The sequence below is a fragment of the Callithrix jacchus genome, chromosome 12 (genome assembly GCF_049354715.1).
Source record: "Callithrix jacchus isolate 240 chromosome 12, calJac240_pri, whole genome shotgun sequence".
Taxonomy (NCBI): domain Eukaryota; kingdom Metazoa; phylum Chordata; class Mammalia; order Primates; family Cebidae; genus Callithrix; species Callithrix jacchus.
In genome coordinates this window covers 119,026,125-119,048,162 of record NC_133513.1, presented here as the reverse complement: position 1 = coordinate 119,048,162, position 22,038 = coordinate 119,026,125, and the positions used below count along the sequence as shown (strand labels likewise).

The window sequence follows — 22,038 nt, the reverse complement described above, 5'->3', positions numbered from 1 at the left end:
AAGTGTGGAATGTGAACCCTATTTATATTAACAAAGTGATTAACAAGGTCTAACAGTGACAAAGAACTAAGAGCACTACTGTTAGAATTACATGAGTTCTAAATTTATTGAGCAGTGCTGTCTAACGGAAATATAACATGAGCTACATATGAAATTTTAAATTTTCTAGTAGCTACATTTAAAAAGTAGAATCTGTGAAATTAATTTAAATATATTTAATCCAATATATATAATACCGCATTTCAACATGTAGTATGTACAGACACCCAATCTTCAAAATTCAGTGTGTATTTTATACTTACAGCACACGTCAATTCAGACAAAGCACAGTTTAAGTGATCCACAGCCACATGTAGTACCACACTGAATAGGGCAGTTACAGAATATGAGTTAGGGGGCTTTACTGTCTAGGTAACAATTCCGTTAGAATGCTAGAACTGTTTTAGAGAATGTATAAGTGTTCATCTTACTTGAGGATGCCTGCTTTTGTCCAATAGTTTAAGACAGTTAAGAAGCAATGTTCTAATAGTTCCATAGTGTTTCTTATTTTGATTCTTCTTCATCATCATGTTGCAAGCAACCCTAAAAAAAGAGTTAATATCTTTACTGCCCATTCATCATTGTCTGCAAGACTCAAGCCTAGGAATGCTCTTGTTTTTTTCCAATAGACTAAGAGCGATAAGAAACAACAAAACATTAAACTTTACACTTTATCCACCCACCCCCAAAACATTTATATTATGCTGTCCTAAGAAAGCTGAGTAATATTTGGTTCAATGTGTATGTGTATTTTTCCCCATACTATGAAAACCTAAAAGCATTTAAAAGCCTTGGTTTGGATACTGTGGCTGTATGCTTTAAAACTTTATACAAGGCTACTTCTTCATCTTAAATTCTTAAAGCACTCACTTATATAAGAGTATGGCCACTGGCATTGTGAATGGATTTTGGTATTTGTCTTCAGTTTCTTCACAAAGAGTAGTGAGGTCATAGAGCTTCACTATATCACTGCCACTTGCTGGAAAGAAAAACAAGTAAGCCTCATTTTACAGCAGCCACCCAAATCATTTATTGTTCATTCAAAAATCAGTTAACAGCCTACCTTTAAAGAGCCAATAGGTATGTCCTTCTTTGGTACAATTAGATTTCAAAAATGATAAAATATTCTGTGCAATGTCTTTTATGACTTTAGTAGAAAAATTAGAATTTTCCAAATTGGGAATTTCTTCTGTCTTTATCATTTCATATTTCTGTAAAACACAGACAGATGGAAGGCAGTTTAAGAGAAAACCCAAGGAAACAACACCTTTCTTTTTAAAAAGCAACCAAATACGTAAGTCCTGCAAATAGAGACCTATGTAGCATGATAGCGTTTAAACCAGTGGTTTTTAATCCTTTTTCTGCTCCAACCTCCCAAAGGAATCTTACCCATCCCATCAGCAATGGCAGTTCACTATTGGGGTAATTCCACTGAGAATCATGACCAGATTTATAATCTTGGGTTTAGGCATGATCTTTTTTTTTTCTTTTTTTTTTTGAGACAATCTTACTCCATCACCAGGCTGGAGTGCAGTGGTGCGATCTTGGCTCACTGCAACCTCCGCCTCCTGAGTTTAAGCGATTCTCCTGCCTCAGCTTCCCGAGTAGCAGGGACTACAGGCATGTACCACCATGCCCAGCTAATTTTGGTATTTTTAGTAGAGATGGGGTTTCACCATGTTATCCAAATGGTCTTCATCTTTTGACCTCGTGATCTGCCCACCTCGGCCTCCCAAAGTGCTGGATTACAGGTGGGAGCCACGGCGCCCAGCCTAGCCATGATCTTCTGTTCTAACATGGAACAAATCATATGGAATACTTTTACTCCACTTTACTTATTTTCAACTGGGAAGATGGTAAATGGAGGTAGACTTTACCCAGCAAGATTTTAAAAAATAAGTATTTCTGGCCTTTTCTTTTGCTATATACTGGAGTCAGTGGCTCAAGGAAAGAGAATCACTTGGGAGGTTTTTCTGATAGACACTTCTCTTCCCTTCACCTGTGGAGCAGAGGGGTATGGAAGTGGCAGTAAAAGGAAAGGCCGCGTGGACATCACTACCACCATTTTAAAAGTGCCCTCTCATTTTTCTCTAGTTTGTCTTCTGTGCACTTTCCTAAACACCTCCTACCATATTTTCTGAAGTACTCTAAGACTAGAAACTTCAAATCAATTGGGATGTAAGACCAAACACAATCGTCTGAGATTGGTTTTCACCATTCTTTGTTCATCTGAAGCCCCCAATGTTGATTATTTCCTTCCTTAAACACTCCTTTCCCATATTTTAATCTGCATGATTCTTGTTCTCCTTCTCTCTCTCTAAATGTCCTTCTCTTTTTACCCCTATGGAAAGAGGCACCAATGTTTGATTTGAATAGATTCTCCTGGTGGTGAAGTCTGACAGGATATGGGCAGATGATACTTCAATTTATTTCTGTAATGGCCAGGACTTCAAATGCTCACTAAACATTTTTATACTTTCCTCAAACTGAACATGTGACAAAAACATATTACCTTCCTTGTCTAATCAATTCAACATCCTTATCTCATTTTATGATGCCACCATTATTCTAGTCCCTAAACCCTGGAATCCCTTTTTACTTCTCTTCCTCTCTGCCTCACTAATGCTTTATCTGCCTCTTTCTTTTCTCCTGCTCCCCACTCCCAGCCAGCCCCACGCTAAATGTTGCAATTTAGGGAGATGGTATAACAGCGGTTGTCAATCAAGACTGCAAACCAGAATCATATACCAGACTTTCTGAAAAGACAGAAGTACAGATGCTACTGATACTGGAACACTGGAGGCCCAAGCAAGTACATTTTTCAAAAGGCCACAAGTGATTCTGATACACAACAGGTTAAGAATCACTGGGTTGGAATATAATGGTTCAAAGCATGTCCTCAGCCAGAGAGGCACAAATACTGGCACCACCACTCACTACTCCTGTGACCCTGGGCAACTCACTTGAGCTCCTTGATCCTCAGTCTCTCTTTCCATCAAATAGGAATAACAGCATGTGAGGTAGCTAAGAAGATCAAATAAGGTAAAGCATTTCAAGCATTTAGCAAAGTGCTTGGATAAAAAAAGCACTCAATAAATGCTATCTATTCTTACCATTGTTGATTCTTAACAGTTCCTCTCTAGTGGAAGTACATTATATTATTTGCAAAACGGTGCAATGCCTCTGGTTTTCTTGCCTCTAAGTCCTCCTTGTCTGTCCTATATGCTATCACCAAATTAATATTCTAACACAACAAATTTCTCCTCCCAATGCAAGGATTGCACTGATTCCCGATTACCAACTGAACCAAGTCCACACTCCTCAGCTCAGCATTTAAGACCTCCATCATCTGACCATGACTTTTCCAACCTTATTTCCAGCTATTCTGCTACATAAATCCTGTGTTCCCTAACCAAATTTATTATCAATCCTTTCATGTATTTACACTGGACTTCTAAAATCCAGCTGTTATTTTTTGAGATACTAGCTATCATTCAGGACTCAGTTAAGATGCCTCTTCTTCAATACCTCAATTATGTCTATTTTTTAAAACTGATCTTACGGGTTAACAAGCCAGCCTGGTGGGATATTTCCCACCATCATTTAACCAATCATGGTTCTAAAAGCGTTGTGTATCCACATGGTCTCAGACCTCCTTTTAATGATTGTATTAACTTACAAGCTCAGGTAGTATTTTTCTTAAGACCCTATCTCAGAGCACACTGACTGAATGTTGACGTGTGTAGCAAAGTGTTTACTTTCTTTAGCCAGCTCTGTAGTAGTTCTTTATGTTTCTAGCAGTCTGTGTAGTTGATTTCTTCAGAGGAAGATTTTTCACATTTCTGGGGTTTTCTTGCTTTTAGGGTGGTAAGATTCCTTTCTTTTTTTCCCCTTTTCTCTTAACACTGATGCAGGTGAGGGTGGGTGGGTAAAGGGTGTTGTTTTTATCTAGCATGCTAGTTATACTTGGGTGGGTGGGAGGAGGGTTGTTATACTGAATCTTAACACTGCCCATTAGCCCTCATGCCGGGTCAGCAAAATGTTTTAACTGTGGAACATGTGACTCAGTTGAGTCGTTTTGTTTTTTTTTTTTTTTTTTTAAGTATACACAGAATTGGGGGAATTAATGTGGGCATGTTGCCTTACGTTAGAATGACTAAGTTAAACCTCTTAATTTGTATTTGTCCAAGGCAGACATGATAGAAGGAATATGCACTACCGTGGTAACTCCCCTGGCAGCGGAAACCACACTGCAAGCCCATCTGGGGTGGGGTGCTGCCTGCTATTTGCCATTTTTAAATGGGCACTGCCAGGGTAGTGTGAATCCCATCAGTACAGTAGCTGGGTAGGGAAACGAAGATTTCCCCCCAAACCCTTGGGCAGAAGTAAGTTTTGTTTGATTGTTCTCCCCAACCCCCCCTTTTGGCTTTCACATTTTAAATCTTAAATGTCAGGCCACAGGCATGACAGGCAATGAACAGTGAAGAACCAATGGGAAAGTGTTCAAAAACTCCTGTGTTAGTAGCTAGCAGGCTTCTGAATGTATCGCTGTGGTCCACAGAGAAGGCTGGGGAAGGTAGCAAGGAGATGCTGTATCAGCTACTACAGCCTTAAAACTAAGTTGGTGTCTCTTTGGACTTTAAAATTGTTCCTATGCAGCTTATTTTATTTTTGTTTAATCAAATAAACAAGAGGGTTTTTCCATGGCAAAAAAAAAAAAAAAAAAGATGCCTCTTCTTCCACAAAGTCTTTCTTCCAGAACTAAATGGAAGTGCTCACCCTTTTCTCTGATTATCTGGACTTCTCTGATTATATGGACTTCTAATTCTCATCTGTCTCCTACTTTTCTCTCTGCACATTATTTCCCATTAGATTATCTCTTTCTGAGTAACAACCAAGTGTATTCTTTGTTTTCCTTCAACAATTATTTATTAAATTCTAAATTTTTTATTTTTTTGAGCCGGGGTTTCACTCTGTCACCCAATACTGGAGTGCAGTGGCACAATCAGCTCAGTGAAGCCTCAAACTCCTGGGCTGAAGTGATCCTCCAGCTTCAACCACCCAAGTAGCTGGGATTACAGACGTGCAGCACCATGCCCAGCTAAGTGTGTGGGTTTTTTTCTAGTTAGGGTCTCACTAAGTTGCCCAGGTTGGTCTTGTACTCTCAGCCTCAAGTGATCCTCCACTTCAGTCTCCTGAGTAGCTGCGATTACAGGCATGAGCCAACATGCCTGGCTTCCCCCAACACTTATAAAGGGGATAAAGTGTCTTCTAAATAAAATATGCTCAATAAGAATCTGCTACATAAGCTATCTACCATATGCAATTTTTACAAGACCTTTCCCCAAAACTTTGCATGTAGAGTAGATATTTGCATAATGAAGAAATGCCTCCATTGTATAGATACTTTCAGTTAATTATAAATGAGTATTTGGCATTACAAATACAGGTTTTCATATATTTATGAACTTCCTCCAAATTACCTGTAAAATTACACTCCTATAACATCTAGAATTATGTTATCACCAACATAAATGTGAAAACACTTAAATTCAGCTTATTCACAGCTATCTTCCCTGCCAAAAATGCACCTCAGTACTTTAGGGCTGCAGAAACTTTGGTGAGGAACTCTCTGAACCAATTTGCGTTTGAGAGAGGAGAAAAATCACACTGTATCTTACCTGTACAATTCCATTTACATGAAAACACATCACAAGCTCTGGTACATTGCATATCAAGTTGTCCAACCAATAGTCAATTCCAGTTAGCACATTAATTGGTTTGTTGTTATCCCTAAAAATATACATTTCTAGTGTTATTTGGTTTAATTGAGATGTTCCTTAATGAATCATCTGAAACTTATTTCACCATTTAAGTATTTTAAGCTGTTCTCTCTAGACAGAAAATGCCATATATGCTTTCTTTCCTGATAAGGTATGCACATGTAGCTCAGTGGTTGTGCTATATTTAACATCTTTCCAAAGGCCTGCCTGTATTTCTAACTGACATTGATAAGTTTTCAGTAATAGAAGAATATATGATAAGAAAGGACTGTGGGCCTACTGCCTGCTCCTAACACAACTTGAATAACAACTGACTACCATATAAGACTATGCCTAAGCTAGAATTCACACTGGCTAATATCAACAAACACATGTAGAGCATTAAGAAAAATGCTCACAAGTAGTCAGTAGAACGTTCTCTAACTAATTAAATAAACTTTCTTGAATATTCTCACAAGTTGTAGATTCCGACCTAAGACTAGGCCAGTCCAACAAGCCTCTGGCTCTATTCAATTAGGTCTAGAATGAAGATTCAGCTATTGGACTTTCCGCATTTGTTGACAGAAGCTCCTTCCTTAATGTGGCCATTTCAACTGGCAGGAGAAGGAGGGAGGTGAAAAAACCTAGAGAAAGAGGAAGATGCCCAACTAGACGGAACACTGATTCTGTTTTTTGAGACAAGAGTCTTGTTCTGTCACCCAGGCTGGAGTGACAATCTTGGCTCACTGCAACCTGAGGCTGATGGAACACTGGTTCTAAAGGAAGAATTTAAATACAATAAACTTTAGGAGGGGTATAATGTTGGTTTACCTGAGACGTAAGCTGACTGCTGGGTATCTGCCTCCCCCAAATATGGGCATGTTGGAACCCACCAACATATGGATATCTTCAAAGGTCCATAGAATATTCCGAACAAAATCATTTTTAAGACCCTGTGATTTAAAATAGGAAAGATTATAATAAACGGTCAATCTATACTTTCCCCCCATGATCTACAGAAAGACTAGAAAAAGGAAAAGACAAAGGAGACAAAGTCAGGTCCCAGAGCTGTAAGATCACAAAGATGTTTAGAAAGCAATTTTAGGACCAAGTGGATTTTTTTCCCTATCAATTTCAACTTAGACTAGTTTTTAAATGACGAAGTAGACAGGGGATTTGGTGTCTCAAACTGGACGCCATGGAAAGCATACCTGACTGTGCTCCCCGTCATTGAATAAAGTAGTCAAGTTTTGTTCTTTGGGTGCTAAGGCCACATGCCCCACTATGTATGAGGGTTCAAGAGGCTCACTTCCCTGTGAAAAGTGCAAGGATAAGGAGTGATTCTGCTGTCAACATTTCTTAAAATTGACCTACTTTTGAAGAGCATCACCTAAATATTCAAAGCACACACGTCAAATCTACCATTGTAAATTAGGCCAATACAAATAATAACACTCCTCACTGGGTAGCTTGCTTTGGGTAATGATCCTCCTATAGGCAGCTAATCACATTTAGATCTTACTCAAGTGAGACAGATTAAAGATTATTCTAAACTTTCAAAGTTTTTCATTCTTCTCTTTTTATGGTACATCTGATTACCACTGCTCTTTCAGCCTACTCCATCTATCTTGAGTTTAAAAATTCCTAAGAAACTGGTCGGGCATGATGGCATGTGCCTGTAGTCCAGGCTACTTGGGAGGTCGACATGGGAGGACTGCTTGAGACCAGGACTTCGAATACAGCCTGGGCAACATAGTGAGACTCTGTTTCTTAAAACAAAAAAGAAATCCTAAAAAATATTCCTCCACCCACAGTTTGAGATACTCTATTATCTTAACAGTCTTCAATTTAGCATTTCCTTATGTGTGTTCCACAGAACACTAGTTCCTGGGATACTAAATGCAAATTTTCCAGTCAGGTTTGACAGATGACATTTACCATCTACTCACATTTGTGGAGTAACAATATTTATTGCTGTTAAAACAATAAATATATATAATAAGCAATCCTGCAACAGAAAAATCTGCTTTACCTTGGTAAAAAACAATGTTTCCCAAATTTATTTAATCTCAGAACACTTTTGTTCGTAAGATATTCTTTGGAATACTTTTTTTTTTGAGACAGAGTTGTGCTCTGTTGCCCAGGCTGGAGTACAGTGACGCAATCTCAGCTCACTGCAACCTCTGCCTCCCGGGTTCAAGCAATTCTCCCTCCTCAGCCTTCTGAGTGGCCGGGATAACAGGCAACCACCACCACGCATGGCTGATTTATTTTTAATTTTATTTTTAGTAGAAATGGGGTTTCACCGTGTTGGCCAGGCTGGTCTCAAACTCCTGGCCTCAAGTGATCCACCCACCTTTGCCTCCTGAAGTGTTGGGATTACAGGTGTGAGCCACCGTGCCCGGCCAGGAATACATTTTGGAATACACTTAGGAAGTGAGCCCTTTGACACTGGGTAAACTCAGTCTACTACTCAATTTTCCAACCATTAGGAAAGAAGCTCTGCCATTAAGAAATACTACTTTCAGCTTTTAATGTCAATGCCTCAACGGAACCCACGACAGGCATGCGTGTGTTGCTTATTCCACAAATGTCTCTTACTTGTCATCTGTGTGTGCCAACAGGCTTGGCACCTGCCTGGGAAGTGTGTGCGACTACAAGCACAGGTAGCTCTCTAGCACTTCCACTGTGCCTTGTCCTCTCCCTCAGGAGTCCTAAAAGAACTTTCAATTCTTTTTTGTTTACGCAGACAAGTTATGAACTTATGAACCAATTCTCAAAACACAGTTTGCCAGACAGTTGCTTTAGTCAGAGTACGAGCTCTAGGTTACAATGTTCTCAATAAATGTCTGGCTCTAAGATCATTCCACGGGCACCAATTTAACCTCTACAACTGCTTAACAAAGGCCTCAAACCAGCACTTTTAGTTTTTGGAACAAAAATTTGTGCAGAGATAGTTTTGCAAATATAAACAAATCTCTAAAGCTGAAATGTAGGCAGTGTAATATAAGTGCTCCATAAGAGACTCTTACGGCAGGCTAGCTCTGGATAGCGGTATACCACGGCTACAATGATGTGACTGCTAGCAGCTCCTTGCTAACTGTGGGTGGAGTACAGGGACACTGTGGCGTGCTGCTGGAGGAACAGGCCTCTGCAGGCAGAAAGATCTGGGTTTAAGCCCGAGCCTGAGTTTCACCAGCTGTATGATCATGTGAAACACCTTTTTATGAGCTTTAGTTTATTTATTTGTAAACTGATACCACCAACATGTACAATATGCAGCTCCAAGGATGAAAAAAAAACTTATACAAACATACATATCCGAGTACATGGCGTAAGAGCTATTAAATAAATGACAGTCTGCTTCCTCCACGTGCAAGTCTACAGTATCCCAAGTCTCCAAGAGGTTTCGTGGTAATTCCCAAACAAGGTAAAGACAGAGTAACACTGGGAGAAGGGTGAGATGGGCAACAGGAGAGTAGTGTTTGTATCATGTAGTCTTTTATCCCTTCTGAATCACAGAACATCCCTACTTCTTGGTTGTTACCACTATATGACTTGCATATTAATAACTTCCTTCCTTTTCCTTACGTTTTTCTCACTTTTGAAAAAAATTTGAATTCATTGTAGACTTTTATGGGACACTTTCTCTATTTTAAACCAACTGAAACTAAAATTGAGCAAAATGTATTTGCCGCCTGTAATTTGTGAAAATTGAAACAATCTGGTTGAATAGTGTTCAATATGTGGGAACACACAGCAAGAGGGAAGACAATTTATCAAGTTACAGATCTTATTATCTATTTATCAATCTATTTTTTTGAAAATAGACATGCTGCAATTTACATCTATGGCTTTATTTTATTCTTTGATAGACGCTAAGGACAAAACTAAACAAGCAATAAGAAGAAACCAAGGGAATAAGAGAGAAAACAGACAACGCAGTCCATTCTCTATTCCGTTCTAAAAGTTTTACAACATGCAAGTGGACTAAGTCTCCGGAATTTTATCCAGAAAATCTTAGAGGGCTATTCCAGGCCTAACAATCTGACTAAAAGTTATGGTAAAAAGGTTAGAACTTAAATTACAAACAGGCTTCTGAGTCTCAATATTTGATAGGTGCTTCCTACGTATCTAAAGTTAAGAATATGCTAGATCTCTGAATACTACTCATCACTCTAAGGAGATAATCATTGATCAACATATCAGTAAGCTATTATAAAGTAGTTTGACTTAATAAAAAAGTCTGATCTACTCACTTAAAATAGCTCTTGTAAATTATATTGTAAAGAACTACAAAGTATTTTTCCCATTCCATAAATTGATAGAATTCTTTTCTGCCCCATATCATTAAGTTGACGGAGTACTTCTTATTCCTGCTCTTTTTTTTTTTTTAACAAGATGTTAAAAAAGGCTTTGTCTTCCCAAGAAAATTTCCAGAATTAGCATTTAAGTACTAACCTGACTGGAAGCACTGGGATCTTCAGAAACTGAAGAAGGCATTTCGAAGGGAGCAGGCCATGAAGCCCCTTGAGAATCATCTGTCTGATCTGAACTGGATGATTCCTGCTGTTCTGCAGTAGATGGGACAGGCTGAGCAGCTCCATCACCATTGATACTGGCCAAAGCGGAAATAAAAAGAATCAGTTACTAGTTAACTTTATGCAACAGTCTACCAGTTTATAAAAACTACACTCTGTAATTAAGCGTACATCTTACAAAAAAGAAATATGAACAAATCTTAACAATATCATAGGGGCAGAACTTAAATTATTACTTATATAAGCTTCAAACTAAATTTTAGATCAGAATTCCATTTTTTCTCTTTAAAGATAAATAAGTAGCCAAGTACCTGTAATACAAAAACTTGGAAAGAATTGCCTTTTGATACCAGTGTTCTTTGCTCTTTTTCTTCCTCTGCCACTTCTGATCAATCAGTCTTTGATAAAACTCTTTCAACCATGTCCAATCTCCAGTCTGGATAACATGAGATATACATAATTAAGACACACACACAGTCAAAACAATGTTTTGTACTAGTTTACAGAAAAGACTCCTTTTATTTTTTGAATACAGTTTCATAAACACATACTCATTAAAAACTTATCTTTCTGGGTCAATTCATGCCACCTTTCTTTTGTTTTTTCTTTTTGTTTTGTTTTTTAAAGGAAACCCCAGTCTTCCTCTTCTCCTAAGCCAGGGTGGGACAGGTGAGTCTTCTCCATAACATGTTCTTTAGCACCTGGAGTAGGTCCCCCTTTGCACACTATATTAAAATGATCTCTCTAAGTGTTCATAACCCCAAACAATGAACTGGTAAGGAGCAAGGCCTGTGATTTGTTCACTGCCACATCCCAAGAGCTCACCTAGTGCCTAGGCTCATACTCACACAATGAACTAAACTGTGGTCTTTTCAAAGGAAAGAGCCACTTATTTTAAACGTCACTTTAAATCACTATGACTTAATTTTCTTTATCAAAGCACTGTAGGAATATTCTTTAAAGACTGACTATGAACTATTTCTTGCCAGCTGAAGGAAAGTACAGAAATGGAGAGTAATCCTCGAGACACTGCAACAGTGTTACCGTATTTTTTCAAAAGTATCCGTTCTCAACATGTAGGGAAAAACAGTCCTTTACCAACATAGGATTTGAGAATCTAGGCTAAAGATAATCAATTAATTCTAATAACTGTAGCCATGCATCATTTAACAATGGGAATATATTCTGAGAAATGCGTCATTAAGTGATTTTTGTACTGCTGTGAACATCACCGAGTGTTACTTATAGAAACCTGGCTGGTGCAGCCTACTCCATACCTAGGTCATATGGTACAGCCTATTGTTCTTAGGCTACAAATCTGTACATGTGACTGTACTGACTGTCACAGGCAAGTGTACCACCAGGGTATTTGTCTATCTAAACATTGCAAATATGTAAAAATACAGTATATTATAATCCTATGGGACCACTAGCATATGTAGTCCATCACTGATTGAAATGTCTTTATGAGCACATGACTGTATTCATAGGAACAGCTTTTAACATATTTCACAATTTGCAGGAGCCATGTTTCATGAGAATTTGTTAAGGGAGATATCAAAGGATTTTTAAAAAATTTAAACTAATCCCTTAAATTTCAGAGATTTTTCACAACTTTCTTCATTGGCTTCATCTTTTTTTCTTACAAGGAAGAATCTGGCTGTTGGTATCAATAAAGTAACTTTCTTCACCATTCTTACGCTCTTCTTTTTTCTTCATTCAAGCTTTTCTATCTTCAGTGAAACTTTTCATTTCTCGATTGCTGAAATACTCAACTACATTTCAACTTTGGCCATTCTCTGAAACAAAATCCTATTTCTAGTGCTCTTAAGTTGTTAAATAATGTTTTTCTGGATTTTTTCACAAAACCATTACCTGAGATGATCTCATAAAGAGTTCTTGAATATCTAGCTCATCTAGTAGGAGAGTCCTTCCTATGCGGTGAACCGCCATGCTCACGTGGGATTTGCTGTAGGGAATTTTCAGGAGTTTTTTTATGTTCTTAAAAAATTAAGAGAAAAAAATAGTTAAGAAAGACTTGGTGTGATTTGGAATCTTTTAAGTTTTGACTTCATTCATTTAAAAGCACAATAAACCTTATTTCCTTAAGGTTATACAAACAGAACTTTAAATGAAGAGGTACATGCAAACACAGAGGACAGAGCTTTCAAACCATAATCACGTACACTTTGAGTCACCTTATATTAATGACAAACATCTATTTTTACATGATAGAATTTCTTAAAGTTAAGGGTGTATACGTCACACCGTTGTGCTGACCCAGACTTTTGGCATATCAGATAAAAGCCACTAAGGATCAATAGACTTTAGTAGAAATATCATTTGTAACTTTCAATTGGTAACATATACAGAATAATCCCAAACATTATAATCAGTTTCAATTACTATCATTAAAATATAACAATCAGTATTAATATTATTACCAATGCCAGTGTTTGGGGATTGTTTCTTCCTCTTTAAATAAACATGTGGTAAAGAATGATACTTTAATAACAAAAAAAAGATACTCAATAATCAGATAGTTTTATCTTATCTCATCGCTAGTTTCTCAAGACTTGCATGCTTGTATCATGTAAAACACAGCATGATATAAAACACCTGGCACAAAACACCCCCAAAACCCCAGTAAGTGGCAAATAACACTTACTTCAGAGTCAGAGACAACGTCTACATCGTTTCCCACTGAATCAATGAAGCCGTACGCCATGCCAAAGCTACCCAAGAGAAAAAAGGCCACGTGTTACAACGTCATGCTCATAATCATGCAAGTTGACTTTAGTAACAATGCTGTAGTTCACTGCTTCTAGGATACCCATTTTCACAACTCTGAAATCAGGATACGTATCACCACTACAATTGACAAATTTTTTCTTCTTAGTGGTACATAAAATAATGGTGTGTCTTAAAGTCAGTGGCATCTTATACTTGGTAAAACGTGTAATCATCATTAGAAGCATCCAGTAGGAAACATTTAAAATAAAAACAATTATTTTGAATTTTGTACTCAGAAAACCCAAAAAGTCTCCAAGGGAAAACAGTGAGTTCAAGACTTTATTCTTTTTAGATAGAGAAGAAAAACAGAAACAGAAACATTTATCAGGATTTTACTTTCTGAGATTGTGCTTCCAGTGATATACCTCTTTTAAAAAACAGACATCAAAAAATACACCTGACACCCCCACAAAAGGAAATGAAAAAAAAAAAAAAAAAGTTAAGCAGCCAACTGATGCCACGCACCACCTGAGGCACAGCTATAGTCTACAACCCTGAAGGGACCTGACATCACCATTTTCCAGTTACTAACTGGCAGAGTCAAAACACTTAAAGGATAGCCTAACTGCAAAGCGTGCTTTGTGATTTACCGTAGGCCTCAGCCAAATTATTTAGCTTCCATTTTTTCAGGTGCAAAATAATTAACAGTGCCTCTCTCAAAGAGTGGTGAGAATTAAATGAGATAAGCATATAAACTTTGCACAGCATTTGTATAGAGTCAATATAATTATTCAAATTTTCTCACACATTAAAGTATGTTAACAAAACATGACTGATTAAGCCATTCTTTTAAAAAATGATATTTATTTCCAGCTTTTTGCTCTTATAAACGATGCTACAAACAAACAGCATTTTGCAAATGTAACTTTTATCTTCTGAGGCATTAGGATAACTTCCAAACTACCAGCTTGTAAAGTAGTAGTGTGTTTGTGCCTCTTGCTACAAGTTACATGGAAATATTTTAGATTGAGTAGCTGAGAAGGGGGGGTGGAAAGAGAACCCCACACACTAGATAGCCTACAACAATATGGATAATAGTACATTTTTCTCTATAGGACCTCAGGCTACTCTCTCAACTTTAAATACCATCAGCAGAATTTCCAGTGTCAAAGTCAAGGTGTAGGTCACTCAACATGCTGGGTTTTTTTTTTTTTTTTTTTTAAGATGGAATCTTGCTCTGTCACCAGGCTGGAATGCAGTGGTGCAATGTCGGCTCACTGCAACCTCTGCCTCCCAGGTTCAAGTGATTCCCCTGCCTCAGCCTCCCCAGTAGCTGGGACTACAGGCGTGTGCCACCACACCCAGCTAATATTTTGTATTTTAGTAGAGATGGAGTTTCACCATGTTGGCCAGGATGGTCTCAATCTCCTGACCTTGTGATCCACCTGCCTCGGCCTCCTAAAGTGGTTATAGGCATGGACCACTGGGCCCGGCCAATGCTGAGTTTTTAAATCTGGCCTTTCCAGATCAGACAACCCCCCACCCTTTAATGAAAAACTCCACAGGAAAGATGAAGCAATGTTCAGGGTTTTCCTTTTCATGCACTAAGTGGATCCTTTGTATTCACATATTCAAAAGGCATCCAAATTGGCTAAAATCAAAGGGCTGATGGAACTTTCACGGTCAAAACTCATCTTTGCTAATAACATGATGTAGACTTGAAAGCAGCCTATGCAACTGATATTGTATGTACATCTTCATACTGTAACATCATCTATTATCAGAATAAAAAGCCTTTGAAAATCAAATATGATCTCTCTAAAGAAAAATCTCGGCAAGTTAATGAGCATTACAAACTGAATTTAAAAGCATCTAAGAGTTTAAAGTGAGGGTGGAGGGCAGGCAAAATTGCCACGGATTAATATTTACCTTGAAAATGGCTTGCTTTTCTTGCTGTTACCAAGAATTGTAGTTCCTGCTGGCCCTAGTTTGGCACTCTCTCGTAACCAGTTGGCAGGTGGGAGTTTCAAGTCTGTTTTCTCTTCAAGGCGTGCAAATGCTGTTCGAGGAGGGGCAGAAGAGTATTTCACCACAGCTCGGCTCTTCACTTCATTGCCTCCAAGAAATAAAGCTGATCCCTAATGAACATATTGGATGAAACTTTAATGAGCATTACTAGGAAAGAAAAATCTCACCTTCATAAAAAGAAAACAAGAACCTGTCACACCAGGCTTCACAAGGAACATATGCCACATGTTACTAATAGCACTTCATAATTAATTCCAGCACAAATGGTAACACTTACTTAGGTCTTTTACACCAACTTCAAAGAAAAAGATGAGTGAAGGACTATGATGGTGATGGTTATCAGCTAGAAAATGGACCACCCACTCTATCTTTCAAAATTTATTCATATAAAGTGGAGAGGGAGAAACCCCGAAGACTCAATGATGTCCTGTTAATTAAGTGCAAACTTTAATAAAGCCTATTTTCAGTATTAAAGATGTAATTTGATTTTTTTTTTTTTTTTTTGAGACACTGTCTCACTTGCTGCCCAGGCTGTAGTGCAGTAGAGCAATTACGGCTCACTGCAACCTCCGTTTCCAGGGTTCAAGCAATTCTCTTGTCTTAGCCTCTCTAGTAGCTGGGATTACAGGAGTGCACTGCCACGCCCAGCTAATTTTTGTATTTTTAGTAGGGACGGGGTTGCACCATGTTGGCCAGGCTGGTTTCAAACTCCCCGACTTCAGGTGATCCACCCACCTCAGCCTCCCAAAGTGTTGGGATTACAGGCGTGAGCCACCGTGCCTGACCAGAGATGTATTTTAATGTTAACAACACATCATTCATAAAGTAGTCGGGTAAAATATTTGGCCCTTTTTTGTTTTAACGTATTTAGTAATTGACGCATCAGTTCATTTCGCAAACACTCTTGAGTCTCTAACTTCATGGCAAGGCACTGGGGGTTCGTTCCTCACAGCCTGCACTTGCACACTCCCAAGGCAAGTTCAGTGTCTGGGTTCAATATTCTAATCTTTCACGCAGTCCCTTTTCTGCCTGGCAAACATTTTGCACCTTCTGTGAATTAGTTCGGTCTCATTCTCGGAGAGTCACTTCCTGGCACCTTTTCTTCCCACCAGCTTTGCAGGACTGTGCCACATTTTGGAACGACATATTTACATGTACCTTCCTTGAGAGCAGAGATCGTGTCTAACTCACCTGTCGGCTACCAGGACTGCTTTTAATACGAATACCTGGCGAAAGGAACACGGACTTCCACTCGCTATTGCGGGGATGTCAGGGAAGCATAGAGAAGGCTCCAGAATCTGCCGGGAACCGAGGCATCCCTCCAGGTGGAGCCGGTCCTCGGCTCCCGGACCTGGCAGGCTCCCCTCCGCGGAGGACTCACCTGTGCAGAAGGTTCCTCGGATTCTCCCTGTGACAGGAGGCTGAGCCCTCCTCGAACAGCAGCCCCGGCCGGCGGCCCCTCAGCTTCGGCTTCCTTGGGATCCCCCATCACTTCGATCCAGGGCAGGCGAGACGAAGGGGGAGCGGAGGAGCAGCTACAGTAACTCGGGCCCAAAGCAGGGTAAGCGCCCCAGACGCTCGGTGGACCGCACTTCCGGTCTCTGCCAGGAAGAAGTAGCGGCGACGCTCCATTAAATCTCGCGAGCTTCGTACATAGGCCCGGCCCCGCCTCCCGCTGCAGGTGCCGCCTTCTCGACCGGGGCGAGAATTGTAGTGCGCCTGCGCTTGTTAAAACGTCTACGGGACATCACTTCTCGCGGTATCTGACTCCTAGGCTCCGCCCTCTGCACGCCGCTCGCGAAATCTGACGCTCGGCCCCGCCCCCCGCACGTCTTTGTTGGCAAACAGTTCTGGGGGTTGCCGTAGGTCGCAGGTCGTCACCGCGTGGGAAGGGCGGTGCGGAACTCGGCGCCCTTGGTGACTCCCGTTGCGAGAATTAGCGAGAGGTTCCCGCTCTTCCCTCCCTAGGCTTCAGTGCACCCTCGTTTCACAGGTGCATCCCGAAGGCCCAGACTGGAAAGGGAGCCAGCCATTTCAGACTGGGCGCCCTGTTCGCCTTTTAGTGCCCGTGTGGCCCCATCCTGCGTGTGGGAGCGGCGGGGCTTCCGGGAAGGGCGCTGGGACGCGCGGACGAGGCCCTTCGCATTTAGGGAACGGGTGGCTTTCGGAGGCTCCTGGGGGCCCGTCATGCCCGCTGCTTGCGGGGCGTCCCAGGTGGTGCAGGGCCCCTGAGACGCTGCACCTGGGGCCTCGTAACGCGTCGGTTTCCATTCGGGCGCTCCGGATGGTCCTGAGACTGCATTTCTGCCAGGTTGCCAGGAAACTATGCCAGCGCTTTGAGTAGCGAGGAGGTGGGGAAATAGCCCGGGCCGTTTGCAGGCTTTGAAGGTCCAGGCTCTCTTACTTTCCCACTTCTCAGTGTCATCTCACAGTCCACGCAGCCACATCCGTCATACAGTGCATGTTTTGGAGTGAAAGTGTTTTGTTGTGCCGTGAGATGCGGAAAGTGTTTTTAAAAGTTGGCTCTTGCAGTTTGGCTATGTCAATTTGGAATTCACATTTGGCTCTGATAACTCACTATCCTGTCCGTTTTCAGGAATGCTCCTGATGAGCAAGCGTTCAACTTACAAGTTGCTTTCAAATATAACAAAACAATGTTATGAATTAAACAGTCAATTTGATATGTGTATTTTGTAGACATTTACTTCAGCATGTATTAATTTTGATTTTTATCATTTTATTTGAAGGTTGCAGCCAATAATTCATTTTTTGGGTTTTGCAAGTAATGCATTGTTTGTTATGGTGAAAAGTTGAGCACAGTATCTTGACACTGGGAGGAGGATGGTCAAATCTGGTTTTGATACATAATAAACCCTGTGCAACCATAAACTTGTTTTTCAGGAATATTTAAGAACATTTAAATTGGATATCATATAATGTTAAAAGATAAGTTTTTAAAAGCCAATGGGCACTATGATCTCAATTTTAAAAAGTCTCTATTTCTGTGTCTGTGTCCACAAAAACAGATCTCTGAGTAGTAAAATGAAGTGATTTAAAATTTATTCTTTAACATTTTCTTTTCCTAGTTTTCTTTTTGATTATTATATGTAATTTTATTAAGCTGTTACATACATAATTCAGCTTGTGATAATCTTTAAATTCTGTTGTTTTATTGTATAATTTTATCTTTGTAAGAAAGAAGGCCGGGCGCGGTGGCTCAAGCCTGTAATCCCAGCACTTTGGGAGGCCAAGGTGGGTGGATCACGAGGTCAAGAGAACGAGACCATCCTGGTCAACATGGTGAAACCCCATCTCTACTAAAAATACAAAAAGTTAGCTGGGCATGGTGGCGCGTGCCTGTAATCCCAGCTACTCAGGAGGCTCAGGCAGGAGAATTGCCTGAACCCAGGAGGCAGAGGTTGCCGTGAGCCAAGATTGCACCATTGCACTCCAGTCTGGGTAACAAGAGTGGAACTCCATCTCAAAAAAAAAAAAGAAAGAAAGAAATAGGAGTGGTTCTTTTCTCAGGACTCAAATATTTTGCATGCTTCTTGGGAAGTGAGTGCCTAGACATGTGTCAATGATGCCTAGTGGGAAAATGTGCTGGAAATAGGCTTTGAAAAGACAAACAATCAAACAACCGGAAACTCAGTACAGAAACAGAGGTTGGCAGCACACAGAGAATAATGGTTGCTGAGAGTGTCAGGCTGAGGGGACCAGGGACCCTCGGGCCTGATTGTGGAGGAAAGCCGGAGTTGAGGCTGGGTCTCCAGCAGCCACAGACAGGACCAGGGTTATTGTACTGTAATTTAGTTCTTAAGGGAGCATGATCCCTGAGGGCTGGAGCAATTGGGCACATCTGGGTTACATGAAATTTACATATGCCTCTTGCTCTAAGGGCTTATTATTTTTTTTCTTTTTCCCTAGTCAAACACTTTAAAATGCTGCTGGAGCTCATAGTGGTCAGGGAAATTTTTTAAAATAAGTGGGGGGGAAATCCACTTTTACATGGCGTAGCATTTTTTAAAAAGTTATTGTCACTTTTTAATATAGGAGATTGAAATATTTATTGGGAAAACATGGAGGGTAAGTCATGACTTTTAGAATTTCAAGTTTTCAGACACTAGTTGATTTTCATTTTTATGTTGTACCAGTGCCTGCCTGTTTCCTCCATCTCTGTCCTCCTGCCCCAGGCCCCCATTTGGGATGCACTCCGTCCCAAGGGATGCTCTGCCTTGTCTGTGTAGTTATCCTGGCTCTTGTAACTACCCATGGCTCTCAAGTGTTTATCTGCCTCTTAAGTGCCTGAAGCTCTAGCTAGCAGCATGCTTGTTGTTTGCTGCTCCAGCTACTTGTTCCATAGCTCCACGTTTGCTGGTGCTTTCCTCTGCCTAAAATACCTTTTCCTTCCTCACCTGACTTCTCTCCTGGCACCTCCACCTCTCTTCAGGGTCCCTTCCTTTGTTCCAATCGCTTGTATTGCTTTATCCTGCACTTGCCACATTATAGAAGAGTTACCCATTTGTATCTTCCTGCCTCTCTGACTGTGAGCTCCTCAAAGGTTGGTGTCTGATCACAGACAGCAGGTACAGCACCAGCAGACAGAACTGTTTCAGCCCTTAGGCAATGGAGGGAAAATGACTGGGGCTGACAGGCTTTTAAAATGCTCATCAAAATGTTTGAGACATAAAAACAATGTTGTTGGCTCCAGAATATTTTTTTAGTCTGCAAAATCAAAGCTAAAAATGTTTGAATGAAGTAGCTCCAAAATACTGCAATGTCAATGTTATTAATTATTAGTGTTAACATACACTTTGTTCCATTCTAAAATGATTTGTAGATTAGACTCTCTTAGCAAAAATTCTCCCAGCATGCACTGGTTTCTGAGAAATCCCAGCCATTTGTGAATTCATGCAGGTATTTGTGGCAGTCCGCAAAATTAGAACTCCTTTCCAAACCTCTACAGCAAGACAGTTATAAGGAAGGCAGAAGTGGTTGACGCTGCTGCTAAAAGTACAAGTGTCCAGGGTACCCTCGGTTCCTGTCTAGCCCCACTGGAAGAGCGTGCCAAACTGGAGAACCTTCTAAACTCAGGGACCATTTGGGGAATATGCTTTTCAGTTTGCCATGGGCCCTTCCACAGTCTGACGTCTTATTCCTAACCAGCCTCATTTGTGTACTTTCTGGACCTTAGAAGGTTCTGAATTTCTGACTCCTGATTCTGGACTCTTAGAGCTGAAAAAAAGATTTGTGGTTGTCTGAGCCAATCTCTTGCCTCTTTAACTGGGAGCAGTGCCGTCCAGAAAGGAGAAGAGGATTGACTTGTTGGCCATCATACAAAAGTAGTTACAAAGTCAGGACTAGTACCCAGGTCTCCGACTTACTTAGCCTTCTAAAAAGTCAAATAGTAGACATAGGCCAGTAGAATTTGAAGTTGTCTCATAATCACTGGAGGAACTTGTTAAACAAACAGATCCTCCAGCCACCTCCAGAATCTAGTATCTCTGAGGTAGTGCTGATGAGTCTACGTTTTTAGTGCAATTGTTAGTTTCTGACAACCTTGTCCTATAGACTACACCTTAGGACAGTGGTCTCCAAAGACAATCCCCTGGAGCGCGGGAAGACTAACTTTATTTAATTTATTTATTTATTTATTTTTTGAGACGGAGTTTCGCTCTCGTTACCCAGGCTGGAGTGCAATGGCGCAGTCTTGGCTCCCTGCAACCTCTGCCTCCTGGGTTCAGGCAATTCTCCTGCCTCAGCCTCCTGAGTAGCTGGGATTACAGGCACGCACCACCGTGCCCAGCTAATTTTTTGTATTTTTAGTAGAGATGGGGTTTCACCATGTTGACCAGGATGGTCTCGATCTCTTGACCTTGTGAACCACCAACCTCAGCCTCCCAAAGTGCCGGGATTACAAGCTTGAGCCACCGCGCCCGGCCCCCTGAAAAGTAAGGGCACAATTAAGCTTTACTAATATGTAATATACAGATTGACACCGGTGCCCTTCCTTGGCCTTGGTGAGCTAGTCCAAGTAAGATTGGGTTATGCTGACAAAACAAATGGTCCCCAAGTGTCAGTGGATTCCAGCTACGGCAGCCAGAAAATGAACAGGATGCCAAGTTAAACTGGAATTTCAGATAAGCAGTGAACAAGGTTTTAGGATGAGAATGCCCCAAATATTTAGCATAAGTCATAAGTATGTCCCATCTGATGAAGCAACACCACCAGTTATAGCAGCAGAGAGACAAAAAGATTGGTGCCTTGCGGACTAGCTCCGAAAGCTTTTGGTCAAAAGTGGCAGACATCATGCCTTTCACCTTTTTTTGGCCAAGTAAATCACATGGTCAAGCTAAGCATCCATGTGGCAGGGGAGACTGTGAACCCCAAGGAGGGAGGTTGGTTATCTGTGACCATTATGCAGTCTACCACAGGCATATATGGTGGCTTGGATGGGCGATTCGATGCCATTCACAAGGCTAAATTTGGTGAAAAACAGGGTAGCAGAATCCTTTCAGAGTTTTGTGATGAGGAATATCTTAGTCTGTTTTGTGTCGCTATAGCAGAATACCAGAGATTGGGTAATTTATTTAAAAAAAAAAAAGGTTGATTTAGCCTACGGTTCTGCAGGCTGGGGGGTTCAAGCATATGGCTGTAGCTTCTGGTGAGAGGTTTCATGCTGCATCATAATGTGGCAGAGAAGATCAATGGGTAAATGGACATGTATGAGAGAGGCAAAACTAGAGGGGTTTTCTGACTTATAATAACCCACTCTTGCAGGAACTAACCAATTCCTGAGAGAACGAATTCAGTCTTGCCAGAGCAAGAACTCACTGCCATGAGAGCAGCACCAAGCCACCCAAGAGGACAGTGCCCTCATGACCTGAACTCCTCCCATTAGGCCCCAAACCCCAACACTACCACATTGGGATGAA

General features: G+C 40.6%; 1 protein-coding gene and 2 long non-coding RNA genes across 8 annotated transcripts in view; 2 read left to right on the top strand and 1 right to left on the bottom strand.

Annotated features, from left to right (window-relative positions):
- The window catches only part of EDRF1 (erythroid differentiation regulatory factor 1), a 46,689-nt gene extending 29,990 nt beyond the window's left edge, over positions 1-16,699 (bottom strand). For 2 of the 4 annotated variants that reach the window (XM_078346727.1, XM_002756698.5), the window contains exons 1-12: positions 16,485-16,699; positions 15,005-15,213; positions 13,011-13,077; positions 12,218-12,343; positions 10,654-10,778; positions 10,263-10,419; positions 7,013-7,114; positions 6,633-6,754; positions 5,721-5,832; positions 1,103-1,250; positions 910-1,018; positions 471-582 (exon numbers count right to left, since the gene is read on the bottom strand). In XM_078346727.1, the coding sequence (XP_078202853.1) occupies positions 471-582; positions 910-1,018; positions 1,103-1,250; positions 5,721-5,832; positions 6,633-6,754; positions 7,013-7,114; positions 10,263-10,419; positions 10,654-10,778; positions 12,218-12,343; positions 13,011-13,077; positions 15,005-15,213; positions 16,485-16,592 (1,497 nt within the window). In that variant the 5' untranslated portion in view covers positions 16,593-16,699. The remainder of the gene's footprint in view (positions 1-470; positions 583-909; positions 1,019-1,102; positions 1,251-5,720; positions 5,833-6,632; positions 6,755-7,012; positions 7,115-10,262; positions 10,420-10,653; positions 10,779-12,217; positions 12,344-13,010; positions 13,078-15,004; positions 15,214-16,484) is intronic. The other 2 variants (XM_078346728.1, XM_035269419.3) reach the window with 1 other exon arrangement.
- Positions 964-10,331, top strand: LOC118146425 (uncharacterized). Of its 2 annotated transcripts, XR_004732237.3 has the most exons (4): positions 964-1,119; positions 1,264-1,333; positions 9,677-9,872; positions 10,203-10,331. It is a non-coding gene; the product is annotated as an uncharacterized LOC118146425 (long non-coding RNA). The 2 variants fall into 2 exon arrangements; XR_008475736.2 differs by lacking the exon at positions 1,264-1,333 and having other exon boundaries at positions 1,000-1,119.
- Positions 16,700-16,939: 240 nt separating the features above from the next.
- LOC118146426 (uncharacterized) overlaps positions 16,940-22,038 on the top strand; it is a 23,988-nt gene continuing 18,889 nt past the window's right edge. The window contains exon 1 of one of the 2 annotated variants that reach the window (XR_013525187.1): positions 16,940-17,454. This is a non-coding gene — a long non-coding RNA (uncharacterized LOC118146426). The remainder of the gene's footprint in view (positions 17,455-22,038) is intronic. The other variant, XR_013525186.1, reaches the window with a different exon arrangement.